Genomic DNA, 23,247 nt, shown 5'->3' on the forward strand with positions numbered 1-23,247 from the left:
ATCCAGGCTGGCCCGGGCCCCTGGGGCAGGGCCAGCTGTGGACCTGGGCATCAGGGTGTGGGACCATGAGGGCACAGCCTGTAAACTGAGGTAACAGGCCAGGAGGGAGGCCAGCTCTGTGGAGGAAACGCACAACCCACACTGGCCAGATCCAGAGTTGAGGCTCATTTCACAGACAGGACCCCGTATGTTGTGCCTGGGACTCATCTGTGAGCTAAATAAACCTCACCTCAAATTGTGGAAGGGGAGGCTTCAGGACGGCATGACTTTTCACATCCATTACCAGCAAAAGCCTGACAGAGTGGCGGGAGAGCCAGGTGCTCTGATGTCTAGCCCACCTGCCTCTAGTCAGGTGACCTGGGAGTTCTCACTATCCTTCCTGCTAGCTGGCCGAGGGACACGGTTTGGCTGTAAGACTGTAAGCGCTGTGAGGTCAGGAATTACCAGCACAGGCAGACCTCATTCATTGTGTGTTGCTTTACGTGCTTCGCAGTACTCTCCACCAGCAAAAAGAGTATGGCTCTCTTTACTGAGAAGTTTGCGTTGATGAGATGGTCGGGAACCGAACCCGCAAAGTCTCCGAGGTCTCCTGTACCTGGCACAGCGTCTGACAGCACCTGGCAGAGTCAAGGCTTCATAAATGTTTGTTATATGAACTAAAGAACGAATGAATGAGTGTGAAAGATTTTGCCTTGACCCACTAATAGTGTACTGGGGTAGATTTTACTGAAAAATTTGGATAAAAGCACAGATAACACTCAGATGATCGATGATAGAATCTCTATTTGAAAAGACTTCAGTGAATGGGAAGAGTGGGTTCAAAATAAGGAGTTTAAAAACAACAGGTGAAATTTTATAATGTTGTATTTTGGCTAGAAAAAAAAAGTGGCAATATCACAAATGTCTAGAAGTTCCAAGGGACCTTCCTGTTCCACAGCTGTTAGGCTTCAGGTGAGATACACAGTTTGAGGCATTATTGGACTCTCAAACGTAGGAGAGGTTTTCAGGGATCATCCCCCCCAAACCAAACAAATGGGAACAGAGTTCCAAGGCTGAGGAGCAGGGGCCAGGGCAGCCAGGAGCCAAGGCCTGGAGAGGAAGCAGGGCAGAGCCACGGGCCAAGCTGGTGCGGTGGGAGCAAGAGGAACATGGCTCTAACGTGGACCTGCTGTGGCCGCGAGTAGCTGGGTCTCCGAAGGCCACATTCCTATAGCAGCATGGTTGTAAGGAATTTGATCCTCAGGACAGTAAGAAGGAGGAGAAACTGAGCCGGGGGTTCTTGGCTCTGAACCAGACCCTTGGAAGACGGCTTTGGTGGACCTGGGTGAGGGTACCCTCAGTTCTAAGCAGAACAAATGTGATTCCCTTGAAGGAAGTTTCCCAAGTCAGGCCTGCAGAATTCCCACAGATTACAAGCAGCGTGGCACCAAAAGCAAGGATTACCAAATATACTAGAAACAGGCCCCTATGAGTGAGAGGCCGCTGAAGCAAGAACCACCAGAAGTATCCTCCCAAGGATTACAGTGTTGGAACTACCAAATACAAGGTATAGGATAGTTACGTCGGTGAGAGCACAGGGGAGAATATACAACAAGAAATGATTAGGAACAAAGAAACAGCCTTAAAAATATGGAACTTTTGTAAATGACGTGTTTACGTTGAAAAATATAAATGCATAGTGGATTATTCACAGGTAAAGAGAAAATTCAGGCATTTGAAGGATTTATCCAGAATCCAGTGGAGGCTAGAATGAGAAGGTCAATATATGTCTGACTGGAGATGCAGAGAGAGAAAAGGGGGAGAACGAGGAAAGACAATGGTTACAATGACAGCAAATGTTCTAGAACTTATAAAAAACACGAATCCACAGATCCAGGAAGCACAGTATACCCCAGGCAGGATAAATAAAAAGATATTCACATGTACACAGGAGTGAAACGGCAGCACTCCAAAGGCAAGTAAATAAAGATCGTGAAATCATCCAGAAAAGTTAGAACATTTGCTTACAAAGGAATAGCAGTTAAGCTGATGATCGATTTTCTCAACATCAGTGGAAACCAAAAGGCAGCGGAAAAAGAGTTTTAAGGTGTTGAGGGAAGATAATTGTTAATTTAGAAGTGCAATCCGAGCAGAACTATCATTCAAGAATAAGAACAGAACACTAAGGTTATTTTCTCAATTCTACTTGGGGTTTTTTATTTCCCCTGAGCTGTTATTTATAGTAAAACATTTCTCAGGGTGTGTCATTAAATGAGGCTTAGTCAGTCATTTGTATCCAAGAAAAAAAAATAGGATTTGGCCTTTTCTGCTTAAATAAGATAACAACAGGAAATGATTTGTGCAACTTGAAAAAAATAAAAAAGAATGAATTTAAAATTTAAGAAAGAATAAGGATAAAATAACAAAACTGAGCCCTACTATAAAGGAACTTCTGGAAGGCTTACTTCAAGAAGAAGGAAAAGGATCTAGGAAAGAGATTGAGATGTTTGAAGGAATGGTGAACAAATAAAATGGTTAACAACTAGTTATTTCCAAACAAACAATCTTTGTATCAGATAGTATCTAATTTGTGGGGATAAAAAAGGGAAATATTAGATGACAATACAATAGAAATCAGGCTGGAAGCAGGAAATGTGTGAGAGTTCTAAAGTCCTTTTTTGACTGAGAGGAGGGTAAAAATGTTATTTAATTTTAATATCTTGTTAAATATGCCTAATAAGGAGTAATTACTAAAAGAATAAAAATGAAGGAATAAGTTCTAAACTGATAGAGAGAAAGAAAGAGAATGGCAGAGTTACATAAAAAAAGTTCAATCATTTAAAAAAACAAAAAAGGATAAAAAGGAAACAAAAATAGTGGGACAAGTAGAAATTTTAGAAATAAGATAAACATGTTTAAATATAGCAATACAATAAATGTAAATGTGCTTAACTTGCCAACTAGTATAAGAGATTATCAGTTTGGATAACAATTTAAAAGCTACAAGTTATTTTCAAGAGATATGACTAAAACAAAATGACATAGAAGGTTGGAAGTAAAATGATGGAAACAATATATGTCAGGATAATCAAGAGCATATTGGTAGCACTTATGAATATCAGACAAATGGACTTAAAATACAAAGTGTCACAGGGGCTAACAAGGGTCAAGCAGATATAAAATCAGCAAAGATACAGAAAATTTAAACAATACAATTAACAAGCTTGATCTAATGACATACACAGAATTTTCCATCCCACAATTAGAGCACACAAATTTTTCTCAAGCACACATGGAATATTTACAAAACTGATGACATACCAGGTTATTAAACTAAATCACAACTAATTTCACATAATCAGTACCATATACACCATGTTCTTTGTCTACAAAAATACTTCAATTAAAAATTTATAATAAAAAGTTAAATATAAAGTCCCTATATTTTTGGTTACTTTATTTTATTTATTATTTATTTTTTTGGTTACTTTAAAACACACTTTTAAATAACCAAAAGATCAAAGAAGAAATCACAGGAAAATTTAAAAATATTTAGAAACAAATGATAATTAAAAACTACTATAACACCAAAAACACAGGACATAAATTCTGTGTATCAAATGATACAATCAACAGAGTGAAAAGGGAACCCATGGAATGGGAGAAAATATTTGCAAATTATATATGTGATAGGAGGTTAACATCCACAATATATAAAGAACTCCTACAATTCAACAATAGCAACCGAAAAACAAACAACCTGATTCAAAAATGGGCAAAAGACTTGAATAGACATTTCTCCCAAGAGGATATACAAATGGGCAAAAAGCACATGAAAAGATGCTCAACCTCACCAATTTTAGGGAAATGCAAATTAAAACCATGATGAAATACCACTTCACATACAGTAGGATGGCTACTATTAAAAACAAAACAAAACAAAATAACAAGGATATGGAGAAACTGGAACCCTTGTGCACTGTTCATGGTAGTGTAAAATGGTGCAGTCACTATGGAAAACAGTATGGTAGTTGCCCCCAAATTAAAAGCAGAATTACCATGTGACCCACAAATTCCACTTCTCAGTACATACCTAAAATAATTGAAAGTAGGGTCTCAAAGAGGTCTTTGTTAGTCCATATTCATAGCAGCATTATTTACAATAGCTAAAATGTGGAAGAAACTCAAGTGTCCATTGATGAATGAATGAATAAACAAAATGTGGTACATTCATACAATTACACATTATTCAGCTTTATAAAGGAGGAACATTCTGACATGTGCTAAAACATGGATAAATCTTGAGGGCATTACACTAAGTTAAATAAGCCAGTCATTAAAAGACAAATACTGTAGGATTTCACTTATATGAGGTACTCAGAGTAGTCAAATTCATGGAGATAGATGTTTGAATGGTGGGTGCCAGGGGCTGGGAGAGGAGAGAGTGATGATTATTTTTTTAATGGGCACAGAGTTTCAGTTTTGCAAGACGAAAAGAGTTCTGGAGATGGATGGTGGTGATGGTTGTATAACAATGTGAATGTACTTCATGACACTGAATCATACATTTAAAAGTGATTAGGATGGTAAATTTATGTTATATGTATTTTACTATAATTAAAAATTTTAAAAATCCACTACCAATCCTAACTTGTGAGATGGAGCAAAAGTAGAGTTTCTATGGGCAAGGTAGAACGATAAACTCCTGTTTTAGAAACAAAGAAAGGCTAAAACTTAAAGCTAAGGGTCCAATTTAATAAGTTAGGAGGAGGAACAACAGAATAAATTCAAAAAAGGTAAAAAAATATAAAGTTAGAGCTAAAATAGATAAAGTAGAAAACAAAGAAATAATACAGAGCAATCAACAAAGATAAATGATCATTCCTGAAAAAACTAACAAAATAGAGAAACCAGTGGTAGTTTTGATATTATTATTTAATTTTAACATCTTATTAGAAAAAAATGAAAAATATTATTAATAAAAAGGGGACATAATTATAGATACAGCAGAGATTAAAAGATAATTAAAAAATAATAGCTCCATGGAAATAGATTTGAAAACTCAGATGAAATGGGTGGATTCTTAGAAAAAAACATTTTACCAATTAAAGAAGACATAGAAAACCATAGTAGTCTTACAAATATTAAAATAAACTGAAGTGGTAATTTAAAAATCTTCCCATAAACAAAATGTCAGGCCTACATGGTCTTATAAATGAATTCTATCAAGGTTTCAAGGGAAAAAATTATTCTAATCTTATTTAAGTACACCCAGAAACCAGAAAAAAGGGAGTAGTTTTTCTAATTTATTCAATGAAGCTAGTATAATTTTGCAAACCAGACAAGTAGAGTGTACAAGAAAAAAAATGACAAGACCATTTCACTTATATAGATGCAAAAAATTCTAAACACAGCAGAATATTAGTAAACAAAATCCAACAATGCATAAAAGACTGATTTACTATAATCAAGTTAGGTTTGTCATAGGAATGCAAGGATGGCTTAACATTAGAAAAGTCAATAGATAATTAGGCAAAAGACATAATAGGTTCTTCACAGAAGACAAATGACGTATAAAGAGATGCTCAGTTTCACAAGTGATCAGGAAATGCAATGCCAGATCACAGTGAAATACCATTTTATACAAAAAAAATATTAACAATTTTTTAAAATTTACCAATACCTAGGGTTTGAGAAAACGTGAATCAACAGGAGCTCCTATTCATTGCCGGTGGGAATATAATTGGTGCAAGCATTTTGGAAAATAATTTGGCATTCTCTTGTCATAGCTAAACAGTCACATATCTTAGGACCTAGCAATTCCATTCCTAGGTATATGTCCAAGAGAAACTCTAATACTATTACTCAGGAGAAGTGTATAAGAATGTTCATAGCAGCATTGTTGATAAAAGTAAAAAATGAAAACTGGAAACAACCCAGATAGGATCAGGAGAATGGATAAATTGATATATTGACCCCCCAAAATATGATACAAGAGCAAAATTTACGAAGAACAGCTAGCTGTATGTGACAACCCAATGAATCTTGTAAGTATAATAGTGAATGAAAAAGCAAGTTCTAAAAGACTATATCAGAAAACAGTTTTATAAATTTCATAAACAAGCAGAACAAAACAATATATTGTTTAAGCAGATGTGTGTGTATGTGTGTGTGTGTGTGTAAACATAAGATAAAACTAAATAGCTAAACAAACAGCTCAAAAATTCCAAAGAGAGTGATAAGCTCATAATTCAGGACGGCTATTACCTGGTCAGGGGGGATGGGAGAGGCAGGATAGAGGAGGAGCACGTATGTAAATAGAAGTTATTGGTAATCGAGCTTTTGTGTTGGTGATGTATATACAAGCATATTATGTTATAAATAAAATTTAAGATAAATAAAAACAAATAACAATGGGACTGCATGGACCCATGGGGATGGTATACCATGATCAAGGATTATGGCCAACTCGATACTGTCCAGTGGAGCGCTGATATGAATCTATATAAGTGAGTGTGTGAGAAACAGTGCCTCTCTGCTAACACTGATGGCTCACATGTGGACTGTGTTGTTTGCACACAAGTTGACGTCTCTGGAAGCCCTGATGTGACAAGAATATTTACAGGAATTCTACCCTGGAGAAGACTTGAGGGTACTGTGAGTTGTCTTTAAGCATTTGAAGGGCCATTACAAGCAAGAGGGATAAACTTGTTTACTGAGGCTCCAGAGAACAGAAGAAGCAATGTCTACTTGTGGGTTTGGACAGAGAAGCAAGAAAGAGTATACTAACAGGGGACCCCATGAGCTCCAAGATCCCTTTGTACACCTAGAGAGGGATTGGATTTCCAACCTGGGGACACAGAAGGGTCCTTTAGGATCTTTCTGATTTTCTGTCTCAGAAAAACAAGGCAACATCAAGACTTTGGACAGTGTGTAAAATATAAAAATGGGTTGGACTAAAATTTGGAGGTGAATTATTTTAAATGAGAAGTTTTAAAAAAGCAGAACTCTTGCAAACTTTGTGGTAGATGTTTTTGTTTTCTATTTTTTTGGGACAAGGGAGCTTTCCCCATCCTATTTGTTAGGTTGGTCACTATTCACATAGTGATGTGTGACGTCTCTACATTGCTGTTGAACATGTCAAGTGAGTATGCCGCATTTCTCCAGTTAAGATATAAACTTCTTAAGATGAATTGTTTTATCGAGGAGTGACGTCATAGGAATGGCGGCAGCAGGGCGCACTTTCTGAGTTCTCCTCCGGATCTTATTACAAACGGGACCTATAACCCATCAAAGAACTCTTTGCTCATCACACAGAACAGCTAAGAGACTCGTGGATTACTTGAAGCTCAGGATTACTTGAAGGTGCGCTAATTGGGCGAGCAGGGGAAGGAAGGAAGGGAGCGGAGTGAAAACGCACGGCCGGCGACGGCGGCGGGAAAATCCCAGCCCGCGGTGGAGTCTCAGCCGGTGGCGGCGAAAACTGCAGTGGCACACGCAGTTCCGGGCACGCACGGGATCCCAGGTCGGAACGGAGAGCACAGAGACCAGGAGGGCCCAGCTTAAGAGGCACAAGATTCAACATATCCAGAGGCCAACTCCAGACCAAACCAGAGTACTACCGGGTTTGACTTACAAGTCACACACCCAGAGGGAATTCTCTGCAGGCACTAGAGCCCATAGAGGCCAAACCACATTTACGTGGTCAACCCTCACGCAGCAGAACGCCCTGCGGGGGGCAGAGCCAAGTCTCACAACGAGTCAGCCCAGGAGTTAACCCCACCTACTCACAAGCAAAAAGCAATTAAAGATCTTCTTGAACAGGACAATATACACAACACAAGAGTCACCTTTGGAGCACACGCAGAGGAGAAGAACGACGTAGTGCAAGTCAAATATAAAGGACACATACTACATAAGATAACCTAGCAAGAACTAAGAAGTCTAGGGGATCTACCTAATACATCAGAACAAACACAGAGAGTCAGCCAGAATGGGGAAACAAAGATACACGTCCCAAATAAAAGAACAGAAGAAACCTCCACAACTGCAACCAAATGAAGCAGAGGTAACCAACCTTTCAGAGACAGAGTTCAGAACACTGGTGATAAGAATGTTTAAGGAGCTTAGAGAAGACATAAAGAAGGATGTAGAAATCATAACGAACAACCAGTTAGAACTAAAGAACACAATTACCGAAATTAAGAACTCACTTGAAGGAATTACCAGCAGGTTAGATGAAGCAGAGGATCGAATCAGCGATTTAGAAGACAAGGTAGCAGAGATCACCCAAACGGTACAACAGAAAGAAAAAAGAATAAAACACAATGAGGATGGCTTAAGAGACCTCTGGGATAACATCAAGCGCAACAACATGCGCATCATAGGAATACCAGAAGGTGAAGAGAGCAAGCAAGGGGTTGAGAACATATTTGAAGTAATAATGTCTGAAAACTTCCCCAACCTGATGAAGGAAATCAACATACAAGCCCAGGAAGTGCAGAGAGTTCCAACCAGGATAAACCCAAACAGGTCCACACCAAGGCACATTATAGTTAAAATGGCAAAGCTTAAAGACAAAGAGAGAATCCTAAAAGCAGCAAGAGAAAGACAGAGGGTTACATACAAGGGAACTCCCATAAGACTATCAAATTATTTTTCTACAGAAACATTGAAGGCCAGGAGGGAGTGGCAGGAGATACTCAAAGTGATGGAAAACAAAGGCCTACAACCTAGATTGCTTTATCCAGCAAGGCTATCATTTAAAGTTGATGGAGAGATAAAGAGCTTTCCAGAAAAAAATAAGCTAAAGGAATTTATTACCACCAAGCCAGCATTGCAAGAAATACTAAAAGGACTTCTGTAAATAGAAGAAAGATCAAAACAACCTAACTACAAATTTAAAAATGGCAATAACTATGTACCTATCAATAATCACTTTAAATGTAAATGGATTAAATGCTCCAATCAAGAGACATAGGGTGGCTGAGTGGATAAGAAAGCAAGACCCTTGTATATGCTGTATACAAGAGACTCACCTCAGAACAAAAGACACACACAGGCTGAAAGTGAAGGGTTGGAGTAAGATATTTCATGCAAATGGAAATGAGAAAAAAGCTGGAGTTGCAATACTTATATCTGACAAAATAGACTTTAAAATGAAGAACATATTAAAAGATAAAGATGGGCACTATATAATAATAAAAGGATCGATCCGACAAGAGGACATAACCCTAGTAAACATCTATGCACCCAACATAGGAGCACCTAAATATATAAAACAGGTACTGACTGACATAAAGACAGAGATCAACAGTAACACTATCATAGTAGGGGACTTCAACACACCTCTGACAACAAGGGACAGGTCTTCCAGACAGAAAATCAATATGGAAACAACAGCCTTAAATGATACATTGGACCACTTGGATTTAATCGATATTTTCAGAACATTTCACCCCAATGCTGCAAAATACACGTTTTTCTCAAGCGCACATGGAACATTTTCCAAGATAGACCATATGTTAGGCCACAAAACAAGTCTTGATAAATTTAAGAAAATTGAAATCATACCAATTGTCTTCTCTGATCACAATGCTATGAAATTAGAAATGAACTACGGGAAAAAAACTGGGAGACACACCAATTCATGGAGGCTGAATAACTTATTACTAAATAATGAATGGGTCAAGCAGGAGATCAAGGAAGAAATCAAAAGATATCTCGAGACAAACGAAAATGAAAACACGACGACCCAAAATCTATGGGATGCCGTGAAAGTGATCCTAAGAGGGAAATTCATAGCTTTGCAGGCCTACCTAAAGAAACAAGAAACATCACTAATCAACAGTTTATCTTCACACTTAAGGGATCTGGAAAAAGAACAGCAAAATAAGCCCAAAGGGAGTACAAGGAAGGAGATAATAAAGATCAGAGCAGAAATAAATGAAATAGAAACCAGAAAAACAATACAAAAGATCAATGAATCCAAGAGTTGGTTCTTAGAGAAGATAAACAAAATCGACAAACCTTTAGCCAGACTCATTAAAAAAAAGAGAGAGAGGACCCAAATTAATAAAATCAGAAATGAAAGAGGAGAAGTGACAACGGACACCGCAGAAATACAAAAAGTTTTAAGAAGTTACTATGAGCAACTATATGCCAACAAATTTGACAATCTGGAAGAAATGGACAATTTTCTAGAGGCGTACAACCTTCCAAGGCTAACTCACGAAGAAACAGAAAACCTGAATAGACTGATTACCACCACGGAAATTGAATCAGTAATCAACAATCTCCCAACAAACAAAAGCCCTGGACCAGATGGCTTTACAGGTGAATTTTACAAAACGTTCAAAAAAGAATTATCACCTATTCTCCTCAAGCTCTTCCAAAAAATCCAGAAGGAGGGAAGACTCCCAAACACTTTTTACGAAGCCACTATCACCCTGATCCGAAAATCAGACAAAGACACCACAAAAAAAGAAAACTACAGGCCGATATCTCTAATGAACATAGATGCAAAAATCCTCAACAAAATATTAGCGAACAGAATTCAGCAATACATTAAAAAGATCATACACCATGATCAAGTGGGATTCATCCCTGGTATGCAAGGGTGGTTCAACATCCGCAAGTCAATTAATGTGATACACCACATTAACAAAATGAAAAATAAAAATCACATGATCATATCAATAGATGCAGAAAAAGCATTTGATAAAATCCAACAGCCATTTATGATAAAAACCCTTAAGAAAGTGGGAATAGAGGGATCATATCTCAACATAATAAAGGCCATATATGACAAACCCACAGCTAACATCATACTCAATGGGGAAAAGCTAAAACCATTCCCCCTAAGATCAGGAACAAGGCAAGGTTGCCCACTATCTCCGCTTCTATTCAACATAGTGCTGGAAGTTCGAGCCACAGCAATCAGACAAGAAAAAGAAATAAAAGGCATCCAAATTGGTAAGGAGGAAGTAAAATTATCATTATATGCAGATGATATGATACTGTATATAGAGAACCCTAAAGACTCCACCAAGAAGCTATTAGAGCTGATAGATGAATTTAGTAAAGTAGCAGGATACAAAATTAATATTCAGAAATCAGTTGCATTTGTATATACCAATAATAAAACATCAGAAGGAGAAATTAAAAAAACAATCCCATTTACAATTGCTCCAAAGACTATAAAATACCTGGGAATAAATTTAACCAAAGAAGTAAAAGATCTGTACTCAGAAAATTATAAGACACTGAAGAAAGGAATGAAGGAAGATATAAATAGATGGAAACACATATCATGTTCATGGATAGGAAGAATTAATATAGTTAAAATGTCCATACTGCCTAAGGCAATATACATATTCAACGCAATTCCTATCAAACTACCAATGACGTTTTTCACAGAAATAGAACATATAATCCTAACATTTATATGGGACCATAAAAGACCCCGAATAGCCAAGGCAATCTTGAGAAATAAGAACAAAGTGGGAGGTATAACAATACCTGACTTCAAATTATACTACAAGGCTACAGTAATCAAAACAGCATGGTATTGGCATAAAAACAGACACATAGATCAATGGAACAGAATAGAGAGTCCAGAAATAAATCCATGCCTATATGGCCATTTAATCTACGACAATGGAAGCAAGAATGTACGATGGGGTAAAGATAGTCTCTTCAATAAATGGTGCTGGGAAACCTGGACAGACACATGCAAAAAAATGAAGCTGGACCACCTCCTTACACCATATACAAAAATAAATTCAAAATGGCTTAAAGACTTAAATGTAAGATCTGAAAACATAAAATACCTAGAAGAAAATATAGGAAGAAACTTCACAGACATTACCCGGAGTAAGATTTTTACTGATATATCCCCTCGCGCGAGGGAAGTAAGAGAAAAAATAACCATGTGGGATTATATCAAACTAAAAAGTTTTTTCACAGCAAAGGAAACCATCAATAAAACAAAAAGGGATCCTACTGAATGGGAAAAAATATTTGCCAATGATATATCTGATAAGGGATTAATATCACAAATCTATGAAAAACTCACTCAACTCAACTCCAAAAAAACAAACGACCCAATTAAAAAATGGGCAGAGGACTTGAAGAGACATTTTTCTAAAAAGGACATACAGATGGCAAACAGACATATGAAGAAATGCTCAACCTCACTAACCATCAGAGAAATGCAAATAAAAACCACAATGAGATACCACCTCACCCCAGTCAGAATGGCTATCATCAGTAAATCAACAAACAACAAGTGCTGGCGCGGATGTGGAGAAAAGGGAACGCTTGTGCACTGTTGGTGGGATTGCAGATTGGTGCAGCCACTATGGAAAACAGTATGGAGGTATCTCAAAAATCTGAAAATGGAACTACCCTATGATCCAGTAATTCCACTCCTAGGTATCTATCCGGAGAAATCCAAAACTCCAATTCAAAAATCTTTATGCACTCCTATGTTTATTGCAGCACTATACACAATAGCTAAGACATGGAAACAACCGAAATGCCCATCGGTAGATGACTGGATTAAGAAAATGTGGTACATTTATACAATGGAGTACTACGCAGCCATAAAGAAGAAAGAAATCTTACCATTTGCAACAACATGGATGGACCTAGAGAACATTATGTTAAGTGAAATAAGTCAGACAGAGAAAGATAAGTACCATATGATCTCGCTTATATGTGGAATCTAAAGAAAAGAATGAGTGAATGAACTAATCAGAAACAGTTTTGGAGACAAAGAGGAAAAACTGAGGGTTGCTGGGGGGGGTGGGGGGGTGGGGGTAAAGGGGAAGGTGAGGGGATTAGAAAACAATCAGTAACCACAAGATGGACACGGGGTTTTGAAAATTAATCTGGGGAACGTAATTTAGTGGTTACCAGAGGATAAGGGGATTGGGGGGTGGGAGATGAGGGTAAGGGGGATCAAATATATGGTGAGGGAAAGAGAACTGACTCTGGGTGGCGAACACACAATGTAATTTATAGATGATGTGATACAGAATTGCACACCTGAAATCTATGTAATTTTACTAACAATTGTCACCCCAATAAATTAAAAAACAAAAAACAAACAACAACTATAAAATAGAAAGTGAAAAAAAAAAAAAGAATTGTTTTGGCCTCCTTTGCATCTTCCACAATGCTTGTCATAGGACAAGAGGTCAATGTGGGCATTTATTGGCTGGTTAGCACGGTGTTTGATGGATTTATTAATAATTAATTCACTCATTCATTCAACAGCTATCTGTTGAAAATGTACATATTATGTTGTGAAGAGTGTCAAAGTGTGGGTTGGAGGTGTCTTTGGATAGGAGGGCCAACCCTATTCACCATCTTCAATGGTGTCAGGGTACATCTTTAATGCCTCTATTACCTTATCCCCAGAGAAGAAGCCCAGATGATCTTGGAGATGCCTCCCAGGTCCTTACCTGGATAGATCCTAAAGAATCCAGTTGAGCTGCCAAAATATTGCCAGGTCAGTGTCGGGTCTCTCTGGAAGTTCTCCACAAAAACAGGATTCAAGGCTTCAGACATGTAGACTCCATTTAAAATATCTGGATCTAGAGGATAAGATTATAGAAGGAATTGCAGGGGAAACTAAATCAGGAGCCACAGTGACCAATTCTTCACCTGATGAACACACACACACACACACACACACACACACACACACACAGCCTGCAGTGATGTAGTTTACAACTTCCCTTCACACTTCACACCCTCTAAGCCGGGAACACTGATTTTCTCCCAGCCCAGACTTGTGTAGAATGATTCCTCTTCTCAGTCAAGGAGGTTGGAGAATCAGTTTACACCCTGCAGGGCTTCTCAGGAAAATGGAGGCAAATCATTAAACTCCACCAGCACCACCAGCCCCAACCTATCAACTACCAGGTAGTTGGGAGCCTGCTGGGCCATGGGGTGGGCGGGGTCTACCTTTGTTGTACACGTTGGTGGGTAGCTGCACATTGCTGAGGGACGTGTTCACCATCAGGTTGCTGAAGTGTGCATTGGACTCAAGGACAAACTCAGCCCCCAGCTCCACGTAGTTGCCATTTGCATCTCTCTCGTTGATCAGGACTGAGTTGTAATAGTCAAACTGGGGGAGACGAGAATGGGCCAGGCAGAGACAGTGCAGACACAGGGACCCGCAGAGTGAGAACGAGAAAGAAATGGTGCAATCAGATGACTCAGATGCAAGAGATGGTCAGATGGACTGACAGTCTGCATACAAGTTCTGTCTGTGTAGGATTCAGGAAATGACCCACAGGATTTGGGCCAATACATACCCAGATAATTAGAGCGGATGGTTGATTTGATTGGGTTTTGATGTAAATTGCCTAGATTACTGCCCTGTATCCCTCTGAGGATCCAGCAGTCTGCTCTCTGCTCTTACACAGTGTTGGAGGGTCTGCTTGGATTACCACACTCTTCCCTCACTCCCCCCACATCACCTGGTGTGTTCAGGCTTGAACAGCTTCCCTCAGGCCCCCGTCCATCCTGCCCATGTCACAATACTGCTGCTACAAATCCGGCTGTGTTCCTCCCTGCTCAAAGTCTTCAATATGCACCATGCCGTCTGAATAAAGGCCAGTTCCTACCTTTACCACCATCACTTTCTGCTTCACCAGCCCCTGGACACACGGAATGGATCACTGGCAATTTCCTCAATTTTGTATTTCTTTAATTTCTTTTCCCTCAGCCTAGAAACCCCTTCTCCATGGCCTCAGCTACTCAAATTCCCCTCAGCCTGGGCCAGCCCTGAGGTCACCTGTGTGTGGGAGTTTCTGAGCTCCTCCCCTGCCCTCTGCAATGTGGGAATGCTCTGTTTACCGTTTGTATGGATGTGTTAAAAGCCTCATGCTAGAGTTATTTGGTCTATGAGCTTGACTTTGCGCAGAGGCTAGCACGTTGCATTGGGTAATAAATGTCTACAGAAAAGTGGATTGCCGCTCTACACCCCAGCCCCAGGTCCTGGCAGCTGTCTCTCCTACCTGTCTCATAAATCTCTTCTATAAAGACTCCAGGGCATTTCAGAATCAAACTGTTGTAGGTTCACATAAATCCTGAGCACATTAAAAGATAGCTCTGGACCTCAACACCTCCACTCTTCCATATCCTGTCCTCAGTGGCCCTGGCCATCGCAGGGGTAGGAGATTAGCCAATATACCCTCTGAGGACTCACCACCAGAGATTTGTTGAATTCATGGTTCAGGTCAGCCTCCTCAGCGGCCTCTACCAGGTTCTGAGAGATGGGAACACAAAAGGGAGAATGAATGGGCAAAAGGTGGCCAGTGGGTCTGCACTTCCACTCCTAAGAATATGCCCCAGAGAACTGAAACGGGGACTCAGAAGAGAACTTGTGTACGAATGTTCACAGCAGCACTATTCACAGCAACCGGAAGTGAATGCATGTTCCTAAGTGAAAGAAGCCAGTCTGAAAAGGCTGCGTACTGCATGGTTCCAACCACATGACACTCTGGAAAGGCAAGGCTATGGAGACAGGGAAAGATCAGTGGTCGCCAGCGGTTTGTAGGGAGGGAGGGAGGGATGAATAGGTGGAAAACAACGGACTTTGAGGGCGGTGACACTATTCTGCATGATCTGTGATGGTGGATACATGTCATTATGCATTTGTCAAAACCCACAGAATGTACAACACCGAGAGTGACCCTAATGTCAACTGTGGGCTTTGGGTGACAAGGATGTGTCAATGCAGGTTCACAGATTGTTACCAATGTACCACCCTGGTGGGGATGTTGGTAGTTGAGGAGGTTGTGTGTTTGTGGGGGCAGGGGTATATGGGAACTCATTGTACATTCTTCATAATTTTGCTATGAACCCAAAACTGCTCTAGAAACATTCTATTTAAATGTGGGTGAATGTGTATATAAGCATATAAATTTTAATCATTTTTAAATTGTGCAATTCAGTAGCAGAAGGCACATTCACAATGTTGTACAACTGTCATCACTGTCTAGTTCCAGAACTGTTTTCACCACCCCAAACGGAAACCCTGTGCCCACTAAGCAGTCACTCTGACGCCCTTCTGTCCTTGGCTCCTGGCAGCCACTCATCTGCTTTCTGCCAATGGGTTTTCCTATTCTGGATATTTCACATAAACGGAATCATACAATATGTGACTTTTGTATCTGGAGTCTTTCACTTAGCATGTTTTCAATGCTGATCCATGTTTTAATGTGTATCAGAACTTCATTCCTTTCTATGGCTGAATAATATTCCATTTTACAGATATTTCATATTTTGTTTATCCATGCATCAGTTGATGGACATTTGGGTTGTTTCCACCTTTCAGCAACTGAATATAAATATATACAATTTTTGATTGTCAATTATACCTCAATAAATCTGGGGGAAGCAGAAAAGAAGTCCTGGCTCCTATTCTGGCTTTGTCAGGGGCAAACCATAAAGCCTCTCTGGGTCTCTACTTATACAGCTGTAAATTGGGTAGAATAGTCCTTGCCTTCCCTGCTTACAACCCTTCCCTACTCCTCTATTCCTAGGATGTGATGAAGAAATTCCCCAGAGCCCAGATTATTTCAGCAATGTTTTGCAGGAAACTTTCCCATGGGCACTCCCATAGAAGGGTCAGTGGCTGTGACCCCCACGGAACCCCCAGCAGGGAGCAGGGGCTGATGCTTGGAGTAGGAAGGTCTGCAGAGAAAACGCTCATTTGATTGGTTTTTCGAAGTTGAAGCCGTGGGAAAGCCACAGTGCAACTGGAGGCCCAGGGAGCCCAGAGCCGGGCCTCTGAGGGGAGCCAGGACTGTTGTGCTCTAACACCACGAGGACCAGCCCCTGGAGTGGTGCATCCCTGCATCTCAGTGCCTGTGCCCGCTCAGGGAGGCGGTTTCCACAGCACTGCAGACTGAAGGAGGCAGGCGGTACTGCTGTGCTGGTGGTGTGGGAGGTCAGTGTACCCCTGCTGTGGCCCAGGGTGGGCTTTCCAGCCCCCAAGTATCTTCCCATTGGTCCCTGATGCTAAGATCCTTTGCCCCTAAACTTGGAAAAAAGAGGCAGCAAATTGTAACTCATGGGAAAGAAGGCACCAGAAACTTTACACAGGATCCCTCCCAGATAGTGCTTTTGATGGGCGTGGGGTGGGGTGGGGGCGGGGAGACAGACTGGCAGGCTGGCCAGGCTGCAGTTTACATTCCCAACACTTCCCACCCTCAGCACTGGCCTCAGCCTCCCCTCCAACAGCCTACCACCCAGCCCCATCGCCTTTCTCCTGGCTCCCTGAAAGAATTCCTTTGGGAGACAACATTAGTGTTGAACGGTTCGATTTCTTGCTGGGTGGAGCAGGAACTATGTCCCTCCATCCAGCCAGGTCCCCACAGCACCCAGGTAGGCATTTCAAGCCAGGGAAGTGACACATTCTGTTTCTACCAGGCCAAGCTGGGCTTGGTGGGTGTGCAGTGACGAAACCACTGAGCACAAGACCAAACACTATAAACCCCTCTGCTGTCTGGGCAGCCCTCAGAGCACGTGGATGTCATGAAGGCTGGGTCCACATGGCAGGAAGGGAAAGGGTTGGGGGATGAGTAGTGGGAGGAAAGAAGGGGAAAGGAGAGAACAGAGAGAAGAGGAAGGGAGTTTTCCTTTGTATGCTCTCTATCCCTCTATACTCCCACCCACCCACCTCCCACCCATCCATCCATCCACCCACCCATCCACCCCATCCTTTCATTCAGCAGGTGACTCCTAAGTCCTCATTCTATAGCTGCTCTGCACCCGTCACTGAACATGAGGTTGTGATGCAGAGTTGCTGTTAAGACTGCAGGTTGGTCCTATTGCATCGGTCATTGTTCCCTAAGGCAGAGCTGTAATCTCAGCCCTCTCTTCTCCCCTTGCTTTCCATCATTTCCTCCTTTGCAAGGATGTTTTGGCTCATGGGGACACAAGGCAGACACTCATGTGGTAGGAAAAGGATGATGTGGGTGAGAGGATGCAGGGCCACGCCATCGGTAAGGGTCATTTCAGTGTGACAGGGTCTGGGGAAGAAAGCCCCCACAGATCAATAGGACCTGGAGCACCTTGATGGCCTCCACTTTCCTGTGGAGCATGGTCTCCATGTCCTCTGAGAACTTCCGCACCAGCTCCAAGCCATTCACCTCCTGGATCCTCAGACTGGGCTCCACATCCTTGTATTTCTGTTAAGGGGAATGTGGGAGAGATGAGTACCTGTTATCCGGCACCAGGATGTTTGGTACCTGATGACACGTGGCCTCCATCCTCTCAACTGTGTATTCACATCCATGAGGCTTTGTTTACTCAACAGGGGCAAGGACAGACCCTCCCCTCCTCACATAATCTCCCCCACTAACAGCAATAGCTGCCTCTTATCAAACATCCTCTCTGTTCCAGGGGCTCTGGACACAGTTGGTTAATATCCTTAAGGGGGAGTAGACTGGGGCTCAGAGAGGTCAATGAACTTGACCAAGATCACACAGCCAGGTCTCCAAGGCTTCCACATTGTCTGCAGCCATGCCTGCCGCGCCCTGGGGCTGCTCGTGACTGTGACCCCTCCCTGAGCATCGGTTCATTTTTCCCCACGCCCCGTGAAGTCATTATGCTCCTGCCCACAGCATGTCTGGTCTGAGCGCAGCAGAGGCAGGTATTGATGCTGCCTGAAAAAGTGCCAGGGAGCCTAGAAGAGTTCAGAGAGCTGGGTTCGAGTTTACTTGCTGGGGCTACAGGAGACAACCTTTCCCCAGGTGTGCGCATCACCAACGTTTAATGACCCAGTGTGGCAACCTATCGGCCATGTGACCGTAGGTAAGTTTCCTCATCGGCAAGATGTGGCATTGGCATGGCTTTAGAGAATGCTCTAGAATGCATAAGTTAGAGAATGTTTTTACCCCAACAGCCACATATTATTGCTCTTTCTCACCTGGAGTTGGAGGGCACAAATGGGAAAGTTGAATGAAAGGCTGCTGTGCAGTGTAGAAGGGTGGTGTGAGTGGGAAGTGGGTCTGAGCTGTCATTCTGTAGTGGCCTGTGGACAAGCTGCAGCTCATGGTGGCTCCTCCCACTTCCTCCAGCCGGAGGACCTGTGGGCTGTGGGGAAGGGACGGCAGGAGGGGGCCGCAGGGTGGTCACGTGCAGGCATAAAAACCTGCGATTGGCATTTAGCATCATTCAGAAAATGGCAAGGATGGTAGTCACCTCATGAAGCTGTGGTGAGAGTTAAATCTCAAATAGAAAACTCTTAGTGAATGGTAATACTAGAGAATGGCAAGCTATTATTAAAACTGGTCTGGGAGTTATAAATATCAGAGGAAAAAAGGGTTGTTTATAACCTACTAAGAAGACAGGTGAGGTGTCCATCTGCACATAAAGCAATTGATCAATAAAGGGCAGGGGAGCTGGTGCGTCATCCTGTCCTCAGGCCCCACATCCTGCCCAGGAGCCGGCACAGGCCACGTGGGCTCTGCTGTCTGGGCAAGGCTGGTGCTCCTGAGAGCTGGAGGTCTGGGAGCTCTGCCTGCACAGAAGGCCACGGGCCAGCTGGCCAGCTTCTGCGGCCTAAGCAGATGCTGCAGGATTTCCCATGTCCGGCTAAGGCCCCACTTACTGCTTCTCCTCTCCCACCCCTTTCACAGGCGCAGCCCTGCACCCCAGTCTGCTCGCTCCTGCTCCCTCTTCCCTCTGTTCTTCACAGCCTTCCCACCCCATCTAATTCCACCTTGGCGTCAGCTTCCTGGGGTTCTGAGCAGGCCCTATGGTCTTGGCCACCCCACTGACTTGGGCAAATCGTTCCCTCCCTGGGTCTCAGTTTCACCCCCTGAAAATGAGGGGATTGTGTTAGACGATGTCTGAGCCCCCTCACAGCTCCTCTCTCTGGGAGGGCTCCCTGGTGATTGCCCTCAGAACACCCCAGGAGCTCCTGGAAGAGGGTTACTGACCTTCTGCAGCAAGAGGGAGCCCGAGTATTTGGTCACCGTGTCATACAGGTCCCTGCCGAAGGTGTTTGCCCACAGCTTCACTCTGCAGAGCCATGACAGAACATGTGTATACACACGTGTACACACACATAGATGCACACGTACATACAAAACAACTGTCCACACACACAGATACCCACTGATCACATACGCACAAACACAGAGACACACACGATACAGAGATTCGCACTGTAATGCACATACACACCTGGACATACGTACACAGACATACACCCAGAAAAACACATATAAGGTCCTCCTGTCCCTGCTGGCCAGGGCACGAGACCCCGAGGACCCACCGGGGTCTCAGCAGCTGCACTGAGTGTGCTGAATACCCTTGGTGGGGTCTCCCACTGAGGGGCGAGGGTCAAGGGCTGATGAGCTGGAACCAAAGCCTGACCCCAAACACCCACGGGCCGTGGTTTGTGGTTGGAGAACGGACAGGAGAGGAGGGAAAGAGACTATGGACAGTGCGGACCGGGGTGGAGAGGGCTCTGAGGACAGACCCTGGGGTTGCTGGGCCACAGCTGCAGCTTCTCAATGAGTCGTTCCCGCTAATGTTCCCTGCTCATGGTCACCGTGGGCTGCTGCGTCCTCTGTTGAAATTTCAGAGGGAGCACGAAGCAAGGGAGCAGAGGACCAGGCTGTGAGCTGCTGGTGCTGAGGCTGAGAGCAGGCCGGGCATTGAGGGAGGGAACCACACCTCACCCTGGTGCACGCAGCCTGGGACAAACCCTGACCTCTGTGTGTCCCCAGAGTGCACCAAGACCCCACCACCTGGGCCGTATGGTGGGGTCTTGGGGTGTGCATGCAGGACTGTGTCTGAGCCTCTCCAGATGGAGCAAACGGAGTTTGCCCACATGATCATTTCAAGATCAGCGTTCTTCAGTCAGTCCACCAGTATCTACTGAGGTCCTATGTGCCAGGCATTGTGCACGTCTTAGAGCCACATCCTGTCCTCACCTCTGTAACGCTCAGTTAGAGGGATGCCCCTTCATATACAGGAAGCATAATGCATGTTTGAAGAGACACCAACAAAGCTTGGGGAGTGGTGGCGAGGGAAGGCTTCCCGGGATGGGGGCAGGGGTCTGCATTCAGTGTCAGAAGTTTGGGAGAGTTTAGCCTGACAAAGAGTTTTGGAAGAGAATTCTAGTTGGAGAGCTCAGAAGAGCTGGGGGGAGTCAGGCATGACTTCCAGGTTTCCAGCTGGGTGTTTGAGCTGATGGTGGTGTTATTAAGTAAAGTTAGCAACATCAGGGAGATCAGGGAAGCACGCTGGGGAGGGTGAAAGGTGACAAGAGTAACTTGGGATGTCTAGAATGTAAGATTTCCGTTGCAGAGTGACATCAGCTGGTTGTGCATTGCACAACTCTAAAAAGCACCAATTGCTTTGTATCTTGAAAGACACAAACTTGAATTTAAAACTTCACATGATGTTCAGGAAGAGATATCTATAGAAAACAGATATGTGAGTCTAACAGGCAGAGGCACGGCTAAGAGTCATTAGTTCATGGAAATTCTGGGGGTAGGACATTGGGGGCATGAGAAAGTCTGAGTGGATGACAAAGCCTGGAGAACACCAACAATCTTAAGGGCAGGCAGGGGGAAAGGAGCACTTGTGGAAGGCAGAGAAGTAACAGGTGCCCAAGGAGACCTGGAGAGCACAGCATTATGAACATTGAGGCATTGAGACTCAAGGAAAAGGGAAAGGCTAGTGTCTAATACAAGAGTCCAGGGAGAGGGCAGCCGGGTGGCTCAGTTTGTTAGAGCGTGAGCTTTGAACAACAGTGTGGCTGGTTCGATTCCCACATGGGCCAGTGAGCTGCGCCCTCCACAACTAGATTGAAGACAACGAGCTGCTGCTGAGCTTCTGGAGGGGCGGTTGGATGGCTTAGTTGGTTAGAGCGCAAGCTCTCAACAAGTTTTGCTGGTTCAATTCCCCATGGGATGGTGGGCTGCGCCCCCTGCAACTAAGATTGAAAACGGTGACTGGACTTGGAGCTGAGCTGCACCCTCCACAACTAGATTGAAGGACAATGACTTGGAGCTGATGGGCCCTGGAGAAACACACTGTTCCCCAATATTCCCCAATAAAATTTAAAAACAGAAAAGAAAAGCAAGCGCCCTTTAAAAATAAGAGTCCAGGGAGATAAATCCAGAAGTATCTACCAGGTTGGGCAATGAGGGCCTTTGGTGACTCAGGTGGAAACAGCTTTGGGAGGGCAGTGGAAGCCAGAGCCAGGTGGTGGGGGCTGAGGGGGTGGGAGGGCGTGGCCTCACAGGAGAGAGATGTGAGGTCTTTAGGATGGGAAAGACTGAGACAGACCCAGTGGGAGAGAGGAGGGGAGGAGCCAGGGTCCCAGACAGTGGTTGGGTGCAGATGTGGGTGGTTTGGGGACCTTAATCTCAACGACTCTCTCTGGAGGTTTCTTTGTAGATGGTCCATTCTGCAGTTCTTCTCAATCAAGACCTGGATCCCAGCCATCTTGTCTCAGCACTCAGCCTGTTCCTAGAGTTGGCCTTCTACTCTTGGGTGGTGTGTGTCCTGGGGGTGAAAGCTATTCTCGCTGTCTCCTCACCAGTAGGTAGTTTTGCAGGCTCAGGGGTGTAATGGTGAAGCACAGGCCCAGCTGAGTTGAGTCCAAGCTCCGGCACTTCCCTTTACTGGCTATGGGAACTTGGGAAGTGTCCTGAACTGCAGAATCGGGATACTGTTACCCCCTCAGCACCTTTTTGCAGGCCTACAAAAAGCAGAGACTATACAACCAGCTGGGAACAGTGCTGTTCAACAGAGCACATGTAAACATTTGTGCTGTTCCAGCACTCTGCCCGCTTCCGCGGACACGTGAGGTTGACAGCTGGCTCTGGTGGCCTGATCTCATGCTGCACTTGAGAGGCCGGACTGAGCAGGAAACCCCCGTTAGTCTAGAGTGCTCTGCTCCCCACATTTATTGGAAATTTCTTTAATAGGTCCACCAGAGCCAAGGACTAAAAAACAGACAGCCCCAGAATGGGCACACAGCAATTTAAATTTGTAGGAAAATATAAATGACTGACACCTGGTCTTAATGACAGCGTGTACAGCTGCGGCCCGGAAGGAGGCAGAAAGGCACAGAGTGGAAAGACTCAGACCAGCAAAGTCTAATCTGACCTAGTTTCTGGTTGCGGGAGACATTTTGTCAATTTAGAATTGTTTTACCCCTTCAGACTGTCGAAATGAATTTCCTAACAAATCCCTCGAGAGCTGCAAGGATCATTTTGA

The 23,247-nt window shown here is 43.3% G+C and overlaps 1 protein-coding gene across 1 annotated transcript in view; it reads right to left on the bottom strand.

Moving 5' to 3' along the window:
- Positions 1-23,247, bottom strand: part of CACNA2D4 (calcium voltage-gated channel auxiliary subunit alpha2delta 4) — a 134,229-nt gene that overhangs the window by 96,232 nt on the left and 14,750 nt on the right. The window contains exons 3-7 of the mRNA XM_033117701.1: positions 19,947-20,028; positions 18,075-18,191; positions 15,203-15,262; positions 13,954-14,116; positions 13,449-13,580 (exon numbers count right to left, since the gene is read on the bottom strand). Coding sequence (XP_032973592.1) covers positions 13,449-13,580; positions 13,954-14,116; positions 15,203-15,262; positions 18,075-18,191; positions 19,947-20,028 — 554 coding nt within the window. The remainder of the gene's footprint in view (positions 1-13,448; positions 13,581-13,953; positions 14,117-15,202; positions 15,263-18,074; positions 18,192-19,946; positions 20,029-23,247) is intronic.

Source organism: Rhinolophus ferrumequinum, chromosome 10 (genome assembly GCF_004115265.2).
Source record: "Rhinolophus ferrumequinum isolate MPI-CBG mRhiFer1 chromosome 10, mRhiFer1_v1.p, whole genome shotgun sequence".
Taxonomy (NCBI): Eukaryota; Metazoa; Chordata; class Mammalia; order Chiroptera; family Rhinolophidae; genus Rhinolophus; species Rhinolophus ferrumequinum.